Source organism: Stegodyphus dumicola, chromosome 4 (genome assembly GCF_044657685.1).
Source record: "Stegodyphus dumicola isolate Sdum_Otavi_A_Nest chromosome 4, ASM4465768v1".
Taxonomy (NCBI): Eukaryota; Metazoa; Arthropoda; class Arachnida; order Araneae; family Eresidae; genus Stegodyphus; species Stegodyphus dumicola.
In genome coordinates this window covers 144,619,265-144,641,393 of record NC_140771.1, presented here as the reverse complement: position 1 = coordinate 144,641,393, position 22,129 = coordinate 144,619,265, and the positions used below count along the sequence as shown (strand labels likewise).

Below are 22,129 nucleotides of genomic sequence, written 5' to 3'. Positions count from 1 at the left end.
GTTTGTACTCATACCACTCTAAACAGAACTTCCAGTAAAATCAGAGGGGCCAAGCAAAATAGTAGAAATTAATAAAAGCCCTTTAATGGCTTGAAAAAACAAAGTGTGTCAAATAATCATTGCTTTTAAATTGAAGAAACTTTAGTTCCTTCAGAATTTTATATAAATGATTGAATTAACTTTAACAAGATTTTTGTTAACCTCCACGGTTGACTTAATACATTAGTACCATTTTATTTTATAAAAGAAAGGAATGTAATAAAATAGTAGAAATTTTGAAAATATGGATTTTAAAAAAGGAAACCTACCATATTAACTTGCTTATTTCTCCCTCAGCCTTTTAGCTTAAAGTTCTGAATTTTTAAGTACTCGCATAAATTTATGGTACTTGGTGAAAAATGGGCCGATAATGTTTAACATAGATTCAAAACAGTCTTTATTTTCTTTGACCTGGTGCTGTTGCCATATGAACTCTGATAAATATGATTCTAAATGATGTCTGGCTGTCCTCCTTATGTCTTTTGTTCCTAAATTTAGCACTGCCGCACATTCTCTCAACTGTTTGTGTATGAACTCTTGTAGCAGGATCAATAAAATTGTATTTATGATTAACTTTAGGATCCTTCTTTTTCTATTTCATTTGTTTGGTAACTTTTCCAACTCTTAGAATAAATTGTGCTACCATCTGCAATGCTTTCAATAATTTTATTAAGAAGGGTAGAGACAGTTCTATTAGAAACAGTGACAACAAATGAATCTTTTGTTTCTCTACATATACCACCAAACACCCACTGTTCGGGTAATACTCGACCACAATTATTTTTACGCTTAGTAAACAACAAACTTTCATCAATTTCCACAATGCAATCTGGTCCACCTATCTTCTTGTTTGGTTTATTCTCCATATTCAAGACATATAATTCACGCATGTAATTGTTCGAATCTATAAGTCTTATCCGATAAATCGAAGTTCCTTTTCACAAAATGTAATTGACATCCGTCAACTCCTCGCACCAGCAGTATATAAATCTCAAAGCTGAACAAAATGGAATTCTGCTTCATTTAAACCAGTTGTCTTTTCTAAGTCTCACTTGCTGATCACACTGTCTTAAATTACATTTCCAAAACTTATGTTTGTCAAAATAAAGTTTCATATCATGCGAATTGGTACATTTTCGTTTTTTTTTTTTTTTTTTTGTAAAATATTTCGCTCCTAAAAAAATATAATTGCATCGGTAAAACTGGATATTATGGTAAAGTTTGGTGCATTTTAAAAAAATTCGCAAGTCGCCACATCGATAGTTTTTGCACGTTTTAGAAAAACACTAACTCATTATATCACCATATTAGGTGGTTGCGAATTTGAATTAATTCTGTAATCATGCAAAAAATAGATAATGTAAAGATGCAAAAATATCTAAAACAGGACTTCAAGAAAAACCACCCACTGCTTGGCGCGTTTTTAAAAATTGCACATACTCGGTATCCATGTGCACATCAACCTATTTTCACTTAAAAAAACATCCCAGAATTTCACAAAAATGGCATTGCGCACTCCCTTGACTTTAGCCATGTACACATCGACCTATTTTCACTTAAAAAGTCAAAGAAAATTGACGAAAATCCACAACAAAATGGAGTAAAATGTTTTATCACGAAATTTAAGAAATTGTAAAAAGCAGTAAATGATCTGAAAGCATTTGATTCGTATTTAAGTGAAGAGGTTACCAGATTTGGTACAATTTCGCTTCACTTGGCAACTTGACCGTAATCTGCAGTCTAGCCCAAATTTGTTATAAGCATTGAGAAAGTAAGCTTTTCTAAATTTTAAAGTATATTGGTCTACAAAGTGATTGCTTTTGAATTTGGAATTGATTTGCTCACAGATTTTGGGTGCATGGGCTCTAACTGATGAAACAATAATAGTAATCAGCTTCAAGAAAATCTGGATAATTAATGCTCATCATAATTCTGAAGATCATGGCGCGTAAGATAATTAATAATTTATAGAAATACAGCTATTTAATTTTTTTAAAAGAAAATTTGCTCCTGCCTCAGGAAAGTAGATTATAAATAGTAATACAGTCAAAAGTTTTTAATCCGGACTCGTCGGGACTTCGATGATTCCGGATTATCGGTTTTTCTGGATTATACATCATTAGTTTAAATCTGGTAAGATGGCATGCAGAAATAATTAAATAAAATTTAAAATATGAAATCGTAATTTATGAAATAAAGAGCAATTGTGATCTAAAGGGTATTAAAAATAATAAAAAAAAAGGCTTAATATTTATTTGTTTACTTTATTAAACATTTCTTTCAACATGCTCATGCATAAAGCATACATTGCACATAGTCAAAATTAGAAAATCGCAACCAGAAAACTATTTTATGCGTATTCGTGATATTTATAATGACAAGCAAATTGATTTAAATCATATCGGAGTACATCGAGATGAAACACTACGTTTAGTAAGGAATTATAAGCCAAACAAAATAAAAACATCTGCTCTGAAGATGAGATAGTGCTGACAGATCAACTTCCAGTTCATAGCGTGCTGCGACGTCCCCCCCCCCCCCCCCGCAGAGCAGCATGAAATTGATAAACAGATTTCCGAATGGTTAGAGAAACAAATCACCTCTCTGTTACTTTCTTCATGCCTTTGTCCATATTTTGCAGCAATTCCACTTTTTGTTTAATGAACATCGAAACATGCTTTCGCTTTGTAGATCCTTTCGCAGCTCCAGAATCGGAAATTCTATTTGACATAATCGAAAGTTCAAGCTTACTTTTATAAAATTGCTCTAACAGTCTGCAAAAAATAATAAGCCGGATCCAATTTGAAGATTACTGCAACAACGCAATCTGCAACATTAACTGAAATAGATAATTAGATAATTTGAGCTTAGCGTACACCGTCCGTTATACATTAAACGCGCATGCGTAAACGTATCATGCGCATGCGTAAAGGTATTACGTGCATGCGTAAACGCAGAATGCGTGTACACATTCGCAGAAAGTTTGTAGCTTTGAGGTCCGGATTATAGATCATTTCGGATTATGAATGTCCGGATGAAAGACTTTTGACTGTATTTCTCTAAAAAGGGCGGCCAATTTTAATTTGCCCTCGAGCAGCCAATGGTCTAGGATTTGGCACTGGTTAAATATATATGTTATTAAAGATGATTAAGTGCATTTTGTGCTAACATTATAATATATTTCTCCATTCTGCCTGGTAGTACAGTTTTTTGGTGCTCATAGCTATTAAAAGATCACAATTTGGTGCATACAGTCAGTCATCTGAAGAATAGGAATGGTATAAGTATGAAAATATGTAATTCTCTTTTATATCGAAATAAAAAGTAAATCATATGTGTCATATTCCTCTTTTTTTATATCTCGTTTTAAGATCAGTTTTGAGTGCCAAGTTCACTAGGTTAAATTTTTTTTTAAAGAGTAGAAGTGTGTCTGCTATGGAAAAAGATGAATTTAAAAAAAAAAAAAAAAAAAAAAAAAAAACTAGGGCCCACTGGATGTATGCTTGAAATAGATGTAAAGATACACAAATAAATGTTTATCTTTATTATTTGCCAACAAAATTGCAAATGCTGTTGAAGGTCAGTAGTGAATTCGCAACTTTTAGGTTGGGGTGTAAATAATCAGAAAGTACTGCACTTGTCAACTAGTATTGGATTTCTAATTATAAGGCAATAAATATTTATAGGAAAACATATACTGTATTTGACGGCATATAAGACGCACCCTTATTTAGACGGCCACACACAAGGAAAAAAAGTTTCAATAGCGTGGTTTCTTTTAGTTCTCATGTTTCGTAAAAGCCAAATAAACAGTTATTGAATGCAATTACCTTCACGTATAAGACACAGGTAACTTTTTTGAGACCAAATTTAGGAAAAAAAGTGCGTCTTATATGCCGTCAAATACGGTATGTGTATGTATAGTATTATGTGCGTATGATGTTAATTTTTATTTCAGGTTTCTTCTTCTGAATAAACATAAAAATGTCGGGATCAATTAACACATTAGAAAGAATGACAAAATCTGGTGAGGTGAAAGAAAGTTTTTTGCTTTCTGGGAAAACAGAAGGCATTGAAAGGTAAGTATGCTGAATGTTTATTTCTGAAGAATTATTCTTTAACGACCTGAGTTACTTGTTTAGCCGAGTCTTGTTCCATTTTATCTGTTTATACTACAGAGTATTAAAATATGGATATTTTCTACTTTGAATACTTTTTCTGTTGCTGCTATTTTAAACTATAAAGGCTGCGGTCAATAAGTGACAAGTTTGAAAACTTACTTAGCGAAATGGAACTTAAAATGTGCATCCTCCATGAGAGATTATGATGAGAAGGCAAAAGATAAAATATTTTCCAAAAAATGTGTCCCACATTTAAAATTTTTAAATTAAATGTACTTCAATAATAATTTTGTTGACATTATAAAATAAAAAAATTCAATTATTAAATATGCCCTATCAAGTCATTTGAGCAGTTGCATATATATACACTTTTTTACTTTTGAAATATTTAGTTGCAGTTCTTTTGTTAAAGATTTTCATCTACCTTTGTGGATACTGAGAACATGCTAAAATGCATTTATTAATCTTACCTTCTGCATGTGTAAAAATTTAGACACTGATTTTTTTTTACTCCTTAATGGGCATATGTGTACTGCTTAGAAAATTGCAAAATTTCTTATACTAATTTTCTAAATTTTTGATAGAATCTGGCGTTTTTATGCAGTGGGGTCAAACTCAACACATGGAGGCTAAATGGATGATGTGAAAGCAGCTTACTGGCCAGAATTTTTTTCTTTTGTCTTTTCCTTCCCCCTTTTTTCTATCTCTTTTTTTTAGCAAAATAAATGTTAATAAAATAAAATATATTTTAGGTAAATTTAAAATTTGCTTACTAAATATATATCATACAACGATAATAGTGATATTAATTTTTGGCAACAGTCGGCATTTGTTACTGTAGAATTCTAAAGCAGATGGTCATCAATAATTTGATATAAATCCTGCTAATTGGTTGGTCAAATGATAATATGCGAGTACCAGAAAAAATTAAAATTTATATTTATTTTCTATCTGAAATCTAAAGTTTGGTACCTTTAAGACATTTTTGGTGGTTACATTTTGTAATTCAAATATGCTGACAGCTAAATATCATATTCTGAGACTAACATTTCTTTCAAATCATTTTGATATGTGTAATTCATTATTAAATAATTTAATTTGAACTAAACATAAGTTATGAAAGCTTGAATAATAATAACCTAGTCTCTTTTTCTTATTTTAAAATTTTTCTTTGAACTAGGAACACATATATATACTAGATAAGTATCTTTTATTATAGCTGTATATTTGGTAGAGTTTTTATTCTGATAAAGTTTGTAGCCTTGGAAAAAAATTACAAGAAATTATCTTCATCATGGATTATGGATGCTCATTAATCAGTCATGTTCTTTTCTTATTAATTTTCAACTGTGAAAAGAACAAAAGCTGTTCACATATAAATATGTTCTCAAACAAAGCGATTATTTTTAGTGCAAAAATCTATAACTGAGCTTATTTTTTTCCAGGTACAAATAAAAGTTAATAAAACCTGATACCTTCAAATCTTTGAATAAGATTCATATCACATTGTAAATTAATTAGCTATGTTGTAGATTTTCTGGGATGTTAGTTATGTCCATTTTAAATGCAAATGAAAATAATGTAATTTCGAGCTTCAAATAAAATGTCTTGAAATCTTTGCAGCACCATAATTGAAATATCTTTGTGGGCTGCATAAAATTACTTCAGGGGCTCTATACAACTTGTGGGCTGTCAGTTTGATGTTCCTGTTTTTGTTTTTTTTTTGTTTTTTTTTGTTTCCTGAAATTTAAAAAAGATGTTATTGTTTCCACATCCATAGAGGCAAACTGACATCTTACCAGTGATGCATCTAAACTGCATTTAAATGTATTCTGTATTTTTTCTTTCCTAACATAGTTCAGGATCTTTAGATTTGAATGAACTGGTTCTTTATTTTAACCTAAGATTTTATGAAACAGATGAAGTTTTTCTCCACTCATTTTTTTCAAAACAAAAGAATAATTTCTTGAATATAGCATTATCTGTGGCTGATTGAATAAAAAGATGAGAAAATTAACATATAATAATTTCAGATGCAGAAACTTTGATTCAAATAATAACAAAAACAGCAGTGAGATCACTTTTTTTTTAAAATCTGTGAGCTCTTAGTTGGAAGTAGAAGTTTCAGAGCTACTTTAGAAGCTCTGAAGCTGTTTCAATCATATTAAGTAATAAAAAAAGAACAATGCTTAATAATAATGGCGAGCAGGAAATTCAACAGAGAATGATTTCAAATGAAAATCTATTTCTGTATAAATCAGTCATTAAAATAATTCTAAAACTGTGTTCCAATTTAGAACCAAATTTTATTAAAAGAAAATCTGATTATTATGAACAAAGTTTAATTCTTCTTTGGCTTTCATTTACCAACAGTCCTACCTTTATATATGTACATTTGGTACTTTTCTGTTTTGCCGGCGCAAATGATAAAGTCGCCAATAATGGTACAACTGATGCCAAACGAAATATCTTCGCTGGTAACTTTTTACTCTTCATTTTCAAAACAATTCACAGTCATTTCTTATCAGATTGACTGTTCCTTTCAATACTTACATACAATTACATAGAAATTTTGCTAATTAAAATAATTCTAAAACTGTGTTCCAATTTAGAGCCAAATTTTATTAAAAGAAAATCTGATTATTATGAACAAAGTTTAATTCTTCTTTGGCTTTCATTTACCAACAGTCCTACCTTTATATATGTACATTTGTTACTTTTCTGTTTTGCCGGTGCAAATGATAAAGTTGCCAATAATGGTGCAACTGATGCCAAACGAAATATCTTCGCTGGTAACTTTTTACCCTTCATTTTCAAAACAATTTGCAGTCATTTCTTATCAGATTGATTGTTTCTTTCAATACTGGCATACAATTACATAGAAATTTTGCTAGTTAAATTTGATAAGACCATTCACGGTAATTAATTAGGATGCAATCACGCCACTCACACGAAGGCGAAAATATAGAAAAGACAAAATAAAGGGTTAAATTCATCAATTCTAATGAGAATGCACTAGCGAAGTAAAGCACTGCGGTTTTACATAATTTCTGAGTAAGCTATTCGTACAAATTGAAATAATTGTTACATTTAAACTTGTATTCCATAAGATTTAACTTGAAATTAATGTAGATAATTACCGAGAAAGAATTAGATTTTTGTAGTTTAGTTTACGTGAGATAAGATCACTTGGGGTCACGTGATACGAACCGGCAAATCAGGATGTTGAACCATGAAAGCATAGTAAATTATTAATGTCTTTTTACAAATTTATTGTCTTTATTTATTGGCTTTTTACAAAATTTTAAACCATATTAAAATGTTCATGCCTTCAAAAAAAAAAAAAAAAATTCTTAGAACTAACATTTGTTAACATTTTTTATGTGTATACCGTATGCTGTCGCCAACAAAGTCTGCTTTGCGAGATTTGCGCCAACGAAACAGAAAAGTATCGTACATTTTAACCTACTGTAAAAATTTCTAGCATTTTACAGAAAAAATTGTGTAAGGCATTATCACTATAATGGACTTAATGTACTGCTATGAGTTGGGCACTATTTTAACTTATCATTCTAATGTAATGGTCACTGTACTGAATAGTTGTAATAATTTTTAATTGTATTCTTATAGCCAAGTACATGGTAAAAGTAAATAAGATCATGTTTTAAATTATTAAAAATGTAGCGTTTCTATTATTTATTAGTGGTTAAAACTGCTGAATATTGTTAATCTAACCCAGGTTCAATCCCTGGTGAACAGGTTGGATTTAATGGTTTTCCCCATGTGTGACATGAATTCCATTAGAAAGAACTCACCGATTCCTTTAGAAAGTCATTCGTAAAGACATCCCTCTCATTTCACAAATAACTTGTGTGCTTTCTCATATTCCAGCAACCTAAACATTATTTGAAATTAAACATTTAGTTATGCTTTATCACCAGATTAAAAAGTATTGCTGAAACAAAGCTTGAATGCATAAAAAACTTAAGTACATTTATGATTGGAATGCAAGATGTTTTACATGATTAGTTGGGATTATATAAACTGAAATAAATTCCATTTGGTATCATTAATTGGCAAAGAATAATGTGCTAAACTAAAATCTTTTAATTAAAAAAATAACGACAAAATTGGCATTAGGAATTAATTGGAGCAGCAGTATTTTGGGCAATTCGATGGGCTTTTAGCTTGTTTCTGACAGAGAGTTAACAAAGATGGTTTCATAATTTTAAAGATTTGGCTTAGAAATACCAGTAGGAGAGGTTTCAAATTAAGGCAGGGATCTTTTATCAAATTGTTTTACTTTTGAAAGAATCAAGTATTGACATGATTTTGATTAATATATTTTAATTACTGTATTTGCCGATGTATTAGATGCACCCCCTTTGTTATTCACATTTTTTAAGCATAAAACTTAATTACTGATCATTACAATGAATTTACAGTATTTTAAATTTAGAGTAAAACAAAGTAATACTTTCTGCTTCTATGAGTTGCTTTTTTAGGTCCTCTTCCTGATTCCACCAAGTTCTTATCATTTTCTCCAATTAGGGTGTCCCAAAATGCCTCTTTAAAGCCCTGTTTCCATGTTCTTTAGCATGCACAATCACTCATAGCTTGTATACTGTGTTATATCAATGCCAACATTGATTTTAAGCCATAACTTGCCAACAAATTTCAGAAAGTTGAACAGTAGAAATTTCACACACTTATCAAGTCATTCATGAAAATTGGAAAGTTTAAACGAACTTGGCTGTAATCATCGATGATAGCGCATGCGCATTCACTGAACTCTACGTAACTGTAATATTCCAACACTCTGCAAGGAAACAAGAAAAGCTTCACATAACTTCGAATACAGGAAATTTTCAGAAATGAATGTAATAAAAATCTGAGTATCGACGTATAAGACACACCAAGTTTTTCAGACCTATTTTCAAAGAAACAAAGTGCATCTTATACAACGGCAAATACGGTAATATTTTAGTGTGATAATTGTAAATGCATGCCATTAACATTACATGACATATGTGAATATGACATTTATTTAAATTACATTTATGAAATTTATTAAATGTAAATATGACATTTATTTTTTAATATCTTAGTTCACTTGGAGATAATGAGTCTTGGGATTCTGTATACAAACCAACCACTGTCACTCTGAAATATGAAAGTCATCCTGGAATGGGAAAATATGTAAATTCTTTAAAACACCTGTTGCCTGTTAGAGTAAAAACGGGGTAAGTTTAGCCCATGTTGCTTTTAATCAGAATAACATTTGGACAAATCTTGTTAACTTTTTATAGCAATATTGATTGCTTTAATAACATATTTACATTTTAGTTAATTTTTTTAAACATTAACTTTTTGTTAAGTGTTTAATTTATAGCGATTTGTAATTGTTTGTTTTTGATGAAGACTAATGTTAGGAATGGAGACAAATAAATAAGCAGAGATTCATCTAAATTAACATATATTGAAACACAAAATGGCACAAGTACAGTAAATTCTACATGGTAAAGTAAAACAGTGACAACAACTAAAAAAAACGTTGCCAAGAGAAAAAATATAAAAAGCGTGTTGCCACACATGTTGTAAAATACAAATGGGAAATATAATCACAAATAAAAGTTATTTGCTACACTCCCCCTTGATTAAATTTCCCTCTCCTACACAGAACCTTTGATTGAACAAGGCTTTCTTTTGCATACTCTTTGTGAACATGTCTGCTGCATTTGAACTGGAAGGCACATACGTGAAGTTTAACAACTTCTCTTCAACCTTTACTCTCAAGAAAAAATGCCTGAGTTCAATATGTTTGTTACGCTCTGAAGTGACATGGTTTTTGGCTAAAGAAATGGCACCCTGATTATCAACAAATATGCTTTGTGGAAAGTTTAAAAAATGTTCTCCCACAATTTCTTTAAAAAAATTTTTGAACTGCAGTACTTCCTTGGCTGCGTGGCACATTGAGAAGTACTCAGCTTCAACTGTTGACAATGCAGTTGTCTGATGTTTCTTACTGCTCCATAAGACAGCTCCACTTGCTAGTAGCACTACATAGTCACTAAATGATTATCTGTCAATCTGATCACCAGCCCAATCAGAATCACAAAACACTTCCAAATTCTTTCCTGTCTTTTGGAAAGTCAGCTTTAATTCCTTGGTCTGTTTTAGGTAACAAAGGATATGTTGTACACCAGCCCAATGTTCCTTGCTTGGGCAATTATTGAATTGGTTCATGTAAGTAGTAGCAAAAGCTAAATCTGGCCTTGTTCCTCCTGCTAGGTACAAGAGCCCTCCAACAGCCTGCCTATATTTTAATGCTCCTTCAGCATTCAACATGTTATCCTTAGTGGCTGTTGTATATTTCATACCTGGATCTAATGGTGTTGATGCTCCTTTAGCATCTTGCATATTGGTTGTTTCCAAGAGTTCACTAGCATAGACACTTTGGTCAAGAGTCGCACAGCTATCTTCCCTTCTGCTTATCCTAATTGAAAGAAGGTGATGTATTTCTCCCAAGTCTTTGATTTTAAATGTAGCTGCAATATTATCCTTAAATTCCTGAATGATGAATTCTTTGCTGGACATTACAAGAAGATCATCCACATACACACCTACAATTAACTCTTTTTCTTTATTGAAGTAAACACAAGGATCTGCTCTGGATCTTGTTAGGCTCGTTGATTTCAGAAATTTATCGAGGCACCATTCCATTCTCTCCCAGACTGATGAATTCCATAAAGGTTTCTGTTTAGCAAGCAAACTTCTCTGTGTTTTCTCATGCAGACTCACGAATGGCTGTTCCATGAAAATTGTCTCACTCAGTCTTCCATTTAAATAGGCTGCAGTAATATCAAGTTGATGAACCTGCCAGTCTTGCTCAACTGAGAATGCTAATAAAGTTCTAATTCATTTTGTTTTTATTACATGAGAAAACGTCTCTTTGTAGTCAATTCCTTTGACTTGGGTGTAGCCACGAGCAACTAAACGAGCTTTATATCTTTCCATTTGTCCATCTTTGTTAAGTTTTCTCTTGAAGACCCACTTACATTTCACAGCTTTTCTTCCCTCTGGCCTAGGCACTATGTCCCAAGTTTCATTTCGTTTTAAATTTTCCAACTCTTCTTCCATGGCTAACTTCCATTTTTCTGCATCTGGACTAGTTAATGCCTCTTCTAAAGTTTCAGGATCATTCTGGAAAGCTTTCTTGGGTGTTGAGCCTTCATATTTCTGTTTCTCGGATTGAGGGCCTTCGTCTATTACTTTATTTTCAACTTCATCATCTTGAGATGAATTTCTTCCAGAAACTTGTTGTGGGTGCAATGTTATAATGTTTCCAGTCATGGAAGGTTTCTCTTCAAATATGACATCTCGGGAACAGATTACTGTACTGGTTTCTTTGATGTAAATGCGGTACCTTTTATCTCCATCATACCAAGGAGATAGCCTTTAGTTGCCCTTTTGTCCATCTTTCTCCTCTTCTGAACTGGGATATGAGTATAGCAAGTCGATCCAATGATGCGCATGTGTTTTATTTTGGGTTTCTTTCCCATGCATAATTCATAAGGGCTTGAATTAGGAACTGAAGACTTGCCTGTCCTATTCAATATATAAATTGAAGTACTGACGAACTCTGCCCATAGGAAAGCTGGAAAGTCCACTTCCTCATTCGAGTATTTGAGAGTTCTGGCCATTTCTAGGACTGTTCTGTTCTCTCGTTCAGCACTGCCATTTTGTTCTCGTGTATATGGAGCTGTGAGCCTCTGGGAGATTCCATGCTTGTTCAAGATCTTGCAAACGGCTTGGTTGTCAAATTCTCCACCATTGTCACTGAGTATTTCTTTAACCGTATGCCCCAAGTTCTTAGCGTGAGCTATGAAATTTTCAAGCACATCTTTTACTTCTGATTTGTGCTTTAAGAAAAAACAGTATCGAAATTTGGTGTAGGCATCTTTGAAGATTGCAAAGTAACGGTATTTCCTAAATGACTGATCAAGTGGCCCACAAACATCTGTCGAAAACAATTCTCCAGCTTTTGTAACCGCTTTCCTGGTTCCAAACTTTAAACGGTGGGATTTTCCGTATACACAAGCTTCACATAATTTCATATCAGACTTAATCTTAATATTCAACTCTTTCTCTACAATGGCCTTTACATGCTTTTTATCTTGGTGACCCCATCGTTCATGATAAAGTTGGAGAGTTGATTCATTATTCTCAGTCATGTTGATGTCAATGTGAGTTTCAGGAACTAAGGTCTTCATCACGGCTTTGAAGAGACCCCCACCAGCATTTCTTGTTCCATGCAGAACTATTTCACCATCTATTTTTAAATAGCAGTCCTTAAATGTTGATTCAAACACACTGTTTTTATTTCTATCTTGAGATGCCAACACAGAAAATAGATTTTTACTTATTTTTGGAACATACCAGACATTTTCAAGATTTTTGATTTGATTCATCCCAATTACAATGGTCATTATCTTGATGGTGCCTTTTCCAATTGCTGGTAATGACTTTCCATTTGCCACAGTGATCCTATGAGGAAGCTTAAATCTTTTGAAGTCTATAAAGTAGTGCCTGTTATTGACGACATGCTTCGAGGCCCTATTATCAATAAACCAATCATCAGAATTCGTTTCTGCAGAAAATATTGTATCATCTACAGCTAGAAGTGTCATATTTGCAGCAACACTGTTTTTATTTCCCTTGTTTGGCCCTATAATGTGGTCTGGGTTTCGGCCGTTTTCCATCAGCTATCCATTTCTTGCATGTTCTGACCCAATGCCCTCTCTGGTGGCAATAATTACACTGACATTGTTTTTCTTGTTAATAGATGATTTCCGCTTAAATTCCGGATTTGCTATCAATGCTTCCTGATCTAAAGTTTCTAAAAAATTTGGATCTTTCCTTAATTCTCTTTCGTGGGTGCACAATTGTGTGGTTAATTCATCTAAAGTTCTCTTTTCATCACCAACTCGATTTGAAAGTACGGTAACTGGGAGAAAGAGTATCCAATATTTTGCAAATCAACAGCATTTCTGGCAGTCTGTTTTCTTCCTTATTTTCAAGCCCACTGTTCAGTTCATTCCATAGATTTTTCAGTTTTGACAAATGAGCTGCCATATCATCATTTGACCAACTGAATTTGAAGAACTGTAAACATATGTTATAAAGTTGGTTATCGGACGAATCTTCGAATACTTTGTGAAGTTCCAGCCAAATGTCTGTTGCGCTGTCAAATCTCATTACCTTTTGTAAAGTGTCTTCAGTCATGGAGTTCGTAAGAACCATCATAGCACAATTATTTGCTTTATTAAAAACCTTCATATCATCTCTAAATCTCTTTCGAATCTCTTCAGCGGCCACATGATCAGGCTCCTCTGGCTTCCTAAGTTTTCCTTCCATGACTTCTAAAGCGTTTTCGTGATAATTTAATACGAACTTAATTCTATATTTCCAAATAGGCCAATCACTTTTTCCGCATAACGGCTGAACCAATATCTTTGCAGCTTCCATTTTTGCGAACTAATTTGCCGACTCATGTAAGGCTTAAGAACTGCCGTGTTAGGCTTACGAACTGCCGGTAATGTTTATCTCCACTTCGCTCATAAATTTCCCCGCACAGTTATATCATGCTGGTACCCATAACCTGATGAAGACTAACGTTAAGAATGGAGACAAATAAATAAGCAGAGATTCATCTAAATTAACATATATTGAAACACAAAATGGCACAAGTACAGTAAATTCTACATGGTAAAGTAAAACAGTGACAACAACTAAAAAAAACATTGCCAAGAGAAAAAATATAAAAAGCGTGTTGCCACACATGTTGTAAAATACAAATGGGAAATATAATCACAAATAAAAGTTATTTGCAACAGTTTTTAGTATAGTTTTGTAATAGAAATATTACAAAAATAGATATATAAAATCTTTAGTTGCATATGTATAATTTACTTATAAACTATTACTCTTACTATGGTTTTCTTCATATATAGTTTACTTATGAAATGTGGTTTATATTTATCTGCTGAAACATATGTTATTTAATAGTTTAATATTATTTTATGCTAAACATAAAAGAATATGTTTAATAATGTATCAAAGTAGAAAAATGACCAAGAAGAAAAATATGAAATATACTGATTTCAGTTTGTACTGGAAATATCTGAGTTACTTTAAGAAAGATGAATAATTTCTTGTTCTTTTCTCTATCAGATTTGTTCTGATAAAATTCAAAATAATTTTCATATTGCATACAGTTACTTATAATGAGAAAACGTCAGTTGTTTTTAATCTTGCTTTTCATTCTTTTCTTTTTAAACGAAAACCTGAGAAACATTAACTTAAATGATCAGAGAAGTAAGCTCTTGAAATGAAAAGCTGTGTACTTTGAATGTTTTTTAAGCTTTTTGACAAGTAGGTTAAATGTTAGTCACTTGTGTTGTATTCTTCTCTTCAAGTGAATTGAAAAGCTGGGTACTTGTATGGTATATGATTGAAAAAATGTTTGTGTGATCAACTAGTGACTTTGATCAGTTATTGGCTATTTGAATTGCAATCAAGAGAATTAATCAAGAGAGAAGTAAATAATTAACTCTTTCGCATCGAGAGACCACCAAATCTGTTTTCAACAAACATCGAAAACGCCCGTGTTTACGAATTTGTCTTGGAATAGTTTTCTATTCCCCCTGCGGTTTCATCCATTGTGTGCAGTTTCACCTTAGGGCCGGATTGCACCTGCGAACGTCAATAGCTTTCCGTATTTCTCCTTTATTTGCTTCAAAAGAATGATTGACATGTCTTTTAACAACTCGCGAAACCAATGAGCCATACACTAACGTGAAGGGGAAGGAACTAGGTAGAAAATAAACGAGGCGTTGGGGCGTTTTGCCGTTGCCTGAATGAACGGGCGTTACGGGCGACTTCGATGCGAAAGAGTTAACAATCATAGAGGCTAAAGGTTCCATCTCAGGAGAGTGAATTTGAGAAATTCAAACAATAATTTATTTATTTTTAAACCATTTAGTTGTTTAGAAGATGATCTTTGTAATTGTGTGTCTGTCTGCTGCTTGTTGCTGAAATACACCACTTGACAGTTGCTAAAAGAAATTGTACTTCACATTTTGATGAAGACTAGTACCATTTGCAAAAAGATATAATTTAGAAAATTCTTCTGTTCATTTTAATGAATAGAATTGTCTATAAGCCAGACCAAATGAACTACAATGACTACGAAGAATGTCATCCTGAGACTTCAGAAAGCTATAAAATTTAGTGGAATAGCTTGTGTACTTGGTTGGGATCATAAAGGAAGCAGAATGACAAGTGATGGCTGATATGTTTCTACATTAACAAAAAGAAGCATTTCATGCATATTCTTACACAAATTATTACTTATTGCATCAATTACTGCCAACCTTTCAAGTAACACAGAACCCAAATTAATGCTTAAAATATCTTCTGTTAACTGATTATGTTGAGTTACTTGCATGGATTAATTAATTGTTCTGATTATGGCGAAACACATGAGTATATGTATGTCGTATATATCTTGTAGGGCCATCGGAAGTGGTGGTGTTCTCTGATGAATCATAATTTGTACTAAGATTCTAGTCATTAACTGAAGTGAAACATTACTGATAAGAAGTGGATATCTGCTTGTTCAGATTGTAATAGAATGGTCAGTTGCTTATTTTGAATCATGGTTCATTACAGTAGAGAAGTATTATACTTTTGGATCATTTACTTTTTTCATGGAGCACCATCCATACCCTCTCTTCCATACGTGCTTAAAAATTTTTCTATTTGTAGAACAAATGATGTAATTAAGGAACTGAATACTGAATATATCACCCTAATGATATGAGCTCATATTCTCAGGAATGTGGAACGAGATTGAAGGAGGTGCAATTAGCATGTTGTCAAAAGGTGTATACAGTCAAAAGTCTAATCCGGACTCGTCGGGACCGGATTATCGATTTTTCCGGATTATAGATCATCAGTTTAAATCTGGTAAGATGGCATGCAGAAATTATACAATTAAAAATATAAAATCGTAATTTATGAAATAAAGAACAATTGTGATAAAAAAGTATCAAAATTTACAAAAAAAAAAAAGGCTTAATATTTATTTGTTTACTTTATTAAACATTTCTTTCAACGCGCTCATGCGTAAAGCATACATTACACATAGTCAAAATTAGAAAATTGCAACAAGAAAACTATTTATGCATCATCGTGATATTTATAATGACAAGCAAATTGATTTAAACCGTATCGGAGTACATCGAGATGAAACACTATGTATAGTAAGGAATTATAAGCCAAATAAAAAAAAGCATCTGCCCTGAAGATGAGGATAGTGCTGACGGATAACTTCCAGTTCATAGCGTGCCGCGACGTTCCCCCCCTCCCGTACAGCAGCATGAAATTGATAAACAGATTTCGGAATGGTTAGAGAAACAAATCACCTCTCTGTCACTTTCTTCATACCTTTATCCATATTTTGCAGCAATTCCACTTTTTGTTTAATGGACATCGAAACATGCTTTCGCTTTGTAGATCCTTTGGCAGCTCCAGAATCGGAAATTCTATTTGACATAATCGAAAGTTCAAGCTTACTTTTATAAAATTGCTCTAACAGTCTGCAAAAAATAATAAGCCGGATCCAATTTGAAGATTAAGGAACAACACAATCTGCAACATTAACTGAAATAGATAATTAGATAATTTTTGCTTAGCTTATACCATATGTTATACATTAAACGCGCATGCATAAATGTATTATGCGCATGCATAAAGGTATTACGCCCATGCGTAAATGCATATACGCATAACGCGTTTATGCATGCGCAGAAAGTTTGTAGCTTTGAGGTCCGGATTATAGAAATGCATATACGCATAACGCGTTTATGCATGCGCAGAAAGTTTGTAGCTTTGAGGTCCGGATTATAGATCATTCCGGATTAAAGACTTTTGACTGTAGTACAGAGAAAAAAGGTAATTGGGATGTTCTCAGTAGGTCAGTAGCACAGAGAAGATCATATGCAGGATCATCAAACTGCATTTAGAGAAGAATGAGAAAATATGCCAATAATCCTTTTGATCAGTCCCATGAAGAGGATCCAGACTAATGGAGAATATATATTGGAGTTCAATAATTCAGTGAGTCTTAACTACAGTATAAAGTCCGAAATCTGGACTCGTCGGGACTTCGGCGATTCTGTGTTTGAGATTTTTTTTAGATATTAATTAGATCATCAGTTTAAATCTAGTAAGATGGCATGTAGAAATTATAAAATAAAAATATGAAATCATGATTTATGAAATAATGAAATATTTATGATTTAAAGGATATCAAAATTTCAAAATTTACAAAAAAAAAAAAAAAAAGGGAAAAGCAAGCTTAATATTTATTTGTATACCTTATTAAACATTTCTTTCATTGTAAGTTGTTTAAGTTGTTTCGTTTTTTGGCCAATACTTTCTCTTTAATTCTGTAGACAGATATAATCTCTTGTTTAGTTACATTGCTGAAGTCCTGTAATTGCTGTGTCGAGAATTCAGACTAACTTGTCAATCTCAACCGAAATTTTTTCATTTTCAGTAACTTCTCTCACTTTCTTAGTGGTATTTTCTGGATCTAGAATCATACTACAGATTTTGCCATTCATTAATTGATTGATGATTGAGAAGCATTGTCATCACAATGAGAAACTTCTTTTATATCATCTTCATTTATTACCGCTTCTCCACATTTCTTTACAAAATCCATTAATTGGAAAATTTCACCTTTTTTTTTGCGAAATCTCAAAACCTTTAAAATTAGCGGCTATCATCATCACATTTAGCTAGCGTTAACTATTGGCTATGCATCATGAGCTTGGTGACTAATATTACAAGTTGTTCCATTAAATTTCATCTTGCTTCTATCGTGCATTGAGACGATTATTGTATTAGTTATTTGTTATACTTATGTCTATTTCTTGGACATGCTTAAGGCTTATCAGAGTTCTGAATAAATAAATTCCCACATATACTTAAGCCTTATTGAAGGCCGGCACTGGATATCTTACCACCTGATGCAGTCTTTGTGGATTCTAAATTCTGCAATCTGGTGAGACCATACTAGCTGGTTCTGGGTTAATGTGAATAACAAATCAGTTATTCTTAATTCAAATAGCCCTAAATGTAATCTTTGGGTCTAAATATCAACAACAAAACCTGTTTTTAGCATATAGAAAGAAATTTTTGTTAAATTTTTCCTCGTCAACATTTTTTAGCGCATTTAACTTAAATCTGTAATCATCGCCAAGCGTAATGTCAACATAAGAGGTTATCATACGCCTTTATTATTCAATTACTAACATGAAAAAATTTGTTTAGGCATCATTACATGAGTCATTACTCAAGTTGTCATGCATTGATAAACATGCGGTGATGAAAGGAAATAATAATAAATAATGATTCACCAGGTTGGCATCAGATCAATGTTGTATATATGTGGAATGCTTCGCTTTGAGATGTGTGTGTTGTACAAATTTATGCTAAAATGATTATTTCTTCAATAAAAAGGTATTTTAATTAGTGTCGAAGTGAAATTAAGAATCGGGATTCTCCAGATGTATTATTATGCACTGAGAGGGGAATCAAATGCGCATGCATAAAGACTGAGTGCTGGTGATGGTTTTGAGGTCCAGAGTTTAGATCATTCCGGATATTGGACGTTCGGATTTCGGACTTTGTACTGTACCAACTATTACTGTAAGATATGCTGTTATTCATGTAGAAGATTACGCCTCCATAATACTCTGCAAAATTCCTTTAAAATATTTTCCTTTTCTGTAGTTCCAGATCTGAATCCTGTTTTACTTCCGTTGAATACCTTAATTATTCTGTTGTAGATTTAGCATGTTTTGTTTCCTAGAACAATATTTATTATCATTATGTCACAGAATATTGTGTTTATTAATTGTCAAGCAGCATAGGTATTACTGGGTTTGTACAATCTTTGAGGGTCCTTAAAAGTCGTTAGGTTTTTTGGAACTGGTTTTTGGCCTTTAAAAGTCCTAAACTCCATCCAGACTCACAAAAGTCCTTAATTTTAATCATCTGAAATTTCCGTCTGTTTTTACAACTGCCATTTCGAATGTGAAAAAGCATTTTAGTGGAATATTTTGAGTGATTCACTGACAAATATGGTTATCTTTTGAATGGGTTCATGGGTTATAATTTGTTCCTATTTCTAATATAAATTATGCAATACTCGAGTTTCTGGCCAAGAAATAAAAAATAAGCATTTTGAAGTTATTTCATTTTTTTTTTTTTTTTTTTTTTTTTTTTTTTTGCAATGAATAGCTCTTAAACAACTTTTCACTTTTGGGGATGTAAATTCTTTTATTAAACAATTCTAAATTTGGCGACTTATCACCATTTGGGCAATCTTAAGATTTATCCTTAAAGTATATTAACTGGGTTACAACCCTAGGAACTGTACACAAAGCTAGGATACTAACTGCGTCGGAGAGATAGAGCATAACTAACTTTCAAAACTTGCCAATTGTACGTACATCAGATTTTCAGGTCTGTTCTGATCAGCAGGTCTCTCTCTAGGCAAGCAACAGCGGTGACAACAGCCAGTCTTCTGTTACCAGTCATGCTGATTATGATTTTAGTTCTCATTTTAACCTGTGCCGTTTGACGTAAAATCTACCTACTATTTACTAAACCTCTAGACTGAGCAAGTACATGACAAAATGAGACATAAAGGAAAAGTCAACATAAAGCAGTTAGTAAAACATAAATAAAATATCATTAATCTTCTTTCAAATATGTCAACTATTATAAGTGTCAAATATTTAATGCTACTTGCTAAATTTTATAAAGTTGATTTTATTCTCAAATTTGTTTTATAATAATGTATATTAAATCATGTTTAATAATAATGTATCCTCCTTAGGAATCTATTTTATTCTTAGGGATGGTATTACAAAGTTAAGTTCAGGCACAGATAATATCTTTAATTGAATTTATTCAGTTCCCATATGTTGACAGGTCGGTAATTTTTTTCATTAATGGTCCTTAAAAGTACTTAATTTCCATGTGCAGAAATGTGTACAAACCCTGTTAATATAGATATATATCAAATTAAAGAAAATATATTTATCCATAATCGTATGTGGATGCAGCATTAAATAAAGAGTATTAAATAAACTTCCTAACAAATTTGAATCACAATTCTGTTCCTCTACAGTTTTGCATTAAATTATATTAATAAATATATAGTACTATTGCATTATCTGTCTAACATTCCTCAAAGTCACCAATTGTTGGCAACAATTTTTTCGCCAACCTAACGTGTAGAAAACAGGGATTAAATGGTGGTGAACTGAAAATTACACAAATTGCAAGAAGCATTCATCGTAAAATAATGGAAATCACATAAAATAGTAAAAAAGTAACTAAATTAAAAATGCAATGAATTGCATAATAAATTACAGTAGTGCCTCGCATAAAGAACGCCTCGCACAGCGAACGCTGCACACAACGAACTTCATTTCATGATTCATACAATGAACTTCGTTTCACGCAATGAAGTCGCCCGAGCTTCCACGACCACTTTGCCCGAGCTTCCACGACTGCTTCGCCCAAGCTTCCACGACTGCTTCGCCCAAGCTTCCACGATTGCTGCCGATGTATTGCATCCTTCCGCGCAGGCACTGCAGGCAGCTGTTAGTCACTGCGCTTAACTTAAGCACGTATCGCAGCAATACCTCCTTTTAAGTTAAAATCAATACTTTTTTTATATCATGGCTTCTAAAAAAAGCAGGAAGGTGATTTCTGTTGAAATGAAACAGGAAATAATTAGAAGGAGTGAATGTGGGGTAAAACAGTGTGACCTCGTCAAAGAGTTTGGCCTCAGTAAGACCACCATTTTCACCATTTTGACAAATAAGGATGCAATCAAATCAGCCAAATTAGTCCAAACTGTCCGTCCATTGGAAGTCCAATCAAAAAGCCTGGGTGATCCAAGTTATCTTCAACGAATGGATTCTGGAAACCTTTGCTCCTGCCGTGAAGAAATTCTTGCTGGAAAAAGAACTGACGCTCAAAGCCCTTCTGATACTTGACAATGCCCCTTCTCACTCAAAAGACCTAGAGGAAATATTCCAGGAAAATTATCCTTTTATCAAGGTGCAGTATTTGCCACCAAACACCACATCCATTCTTCAGCCAATGGATCAGCAAGTTATTGCGAACTTTAAAAAACTCTACACTAGAGCCCTCTTTAATAAGGTGTTTGAAGAATGCGAGTTTGGTGGAGACAATATGACTGTCCGAAAGTTTTAGAAGGAGAAATTTGATGTCCTTATGGCAATACGACTTATACAGAAGGCCTGGGAAGAAGTGTCACAAAGGACCCTCATTTCTGCTTGGAAGATGCTTGTGCCTTCATGGACCCAGGAAGAAGCAGTAGTTGATGACACAGAAGTAGTGAAGGACATCATCACAGTGGCCCAAAGGTTGGAATTAGAGGTAGAAGAAGAGGATGTAGAGGAGCTTATTGAGGAACACGAAGAAGAGCTGACAACTGACGAGCTCCAAGCACTTCTGGTCCAGCAACAGGACAATGCTCAAAGGGAAGCGTCATCTGATAACGAGGAGCAACAATCAAACAATCAACCAATCCCAACTGCTGACATCAATAACATCCTGGTTAAGTGGAAAGCAGTTCAGGAGTTTACCAATGCCCACTATCCGGATTCAGCTGAAGCAAATAGGATCAACGATCTTTACTCCGATACTCTTGTCCATTATTTCTGGCAGATGTCGGAGAAAAGAGAAAAACAAACGACTTTGGACAGGTTTTTCATGAAACCATCGGCCAAAAAGCAGAAAATGAATGAAGATGTGCAAGATTTGGTAGCTCTACTTAGTCTGTCTTAAAATTA

General features: G+C 33.0%; 1 protein-coding gene across 4 annotated transcripts in view; it reads left to right on the top strand.

The window, feature by feature from the left end:
* Nucleotides 1–22,129, top strand: part of LOC118184286 (ATP-binding cassette sub-family C member 5-like) — a 181,276-nt gene that overhangs the window by 6,798 nt on the left and 152,349 nt on the right. For 3 of the 4 annotated variants that reach the window (XM_085815583.1, XM_035353937.2, XM_085815582.1), the window contains exons 2-3: nt 3,998–4,118; nt 9,269–9,403. In XM_085815583.1, coding sequence (XP_085671709.1) covers nt 4,024–4,118; nt 9,269–9,403 — 230 coding nt within the window. In that variant the 5' untranslated portion in view covers nt 3,998–4,023. The remainder of the gene's footprint in view (nt 1–3,997; nt 4,119–9,268; nt 9,404–22,129) is intronic. The other variant, XM_085815584.1, reaches the window with a different exon arrangement.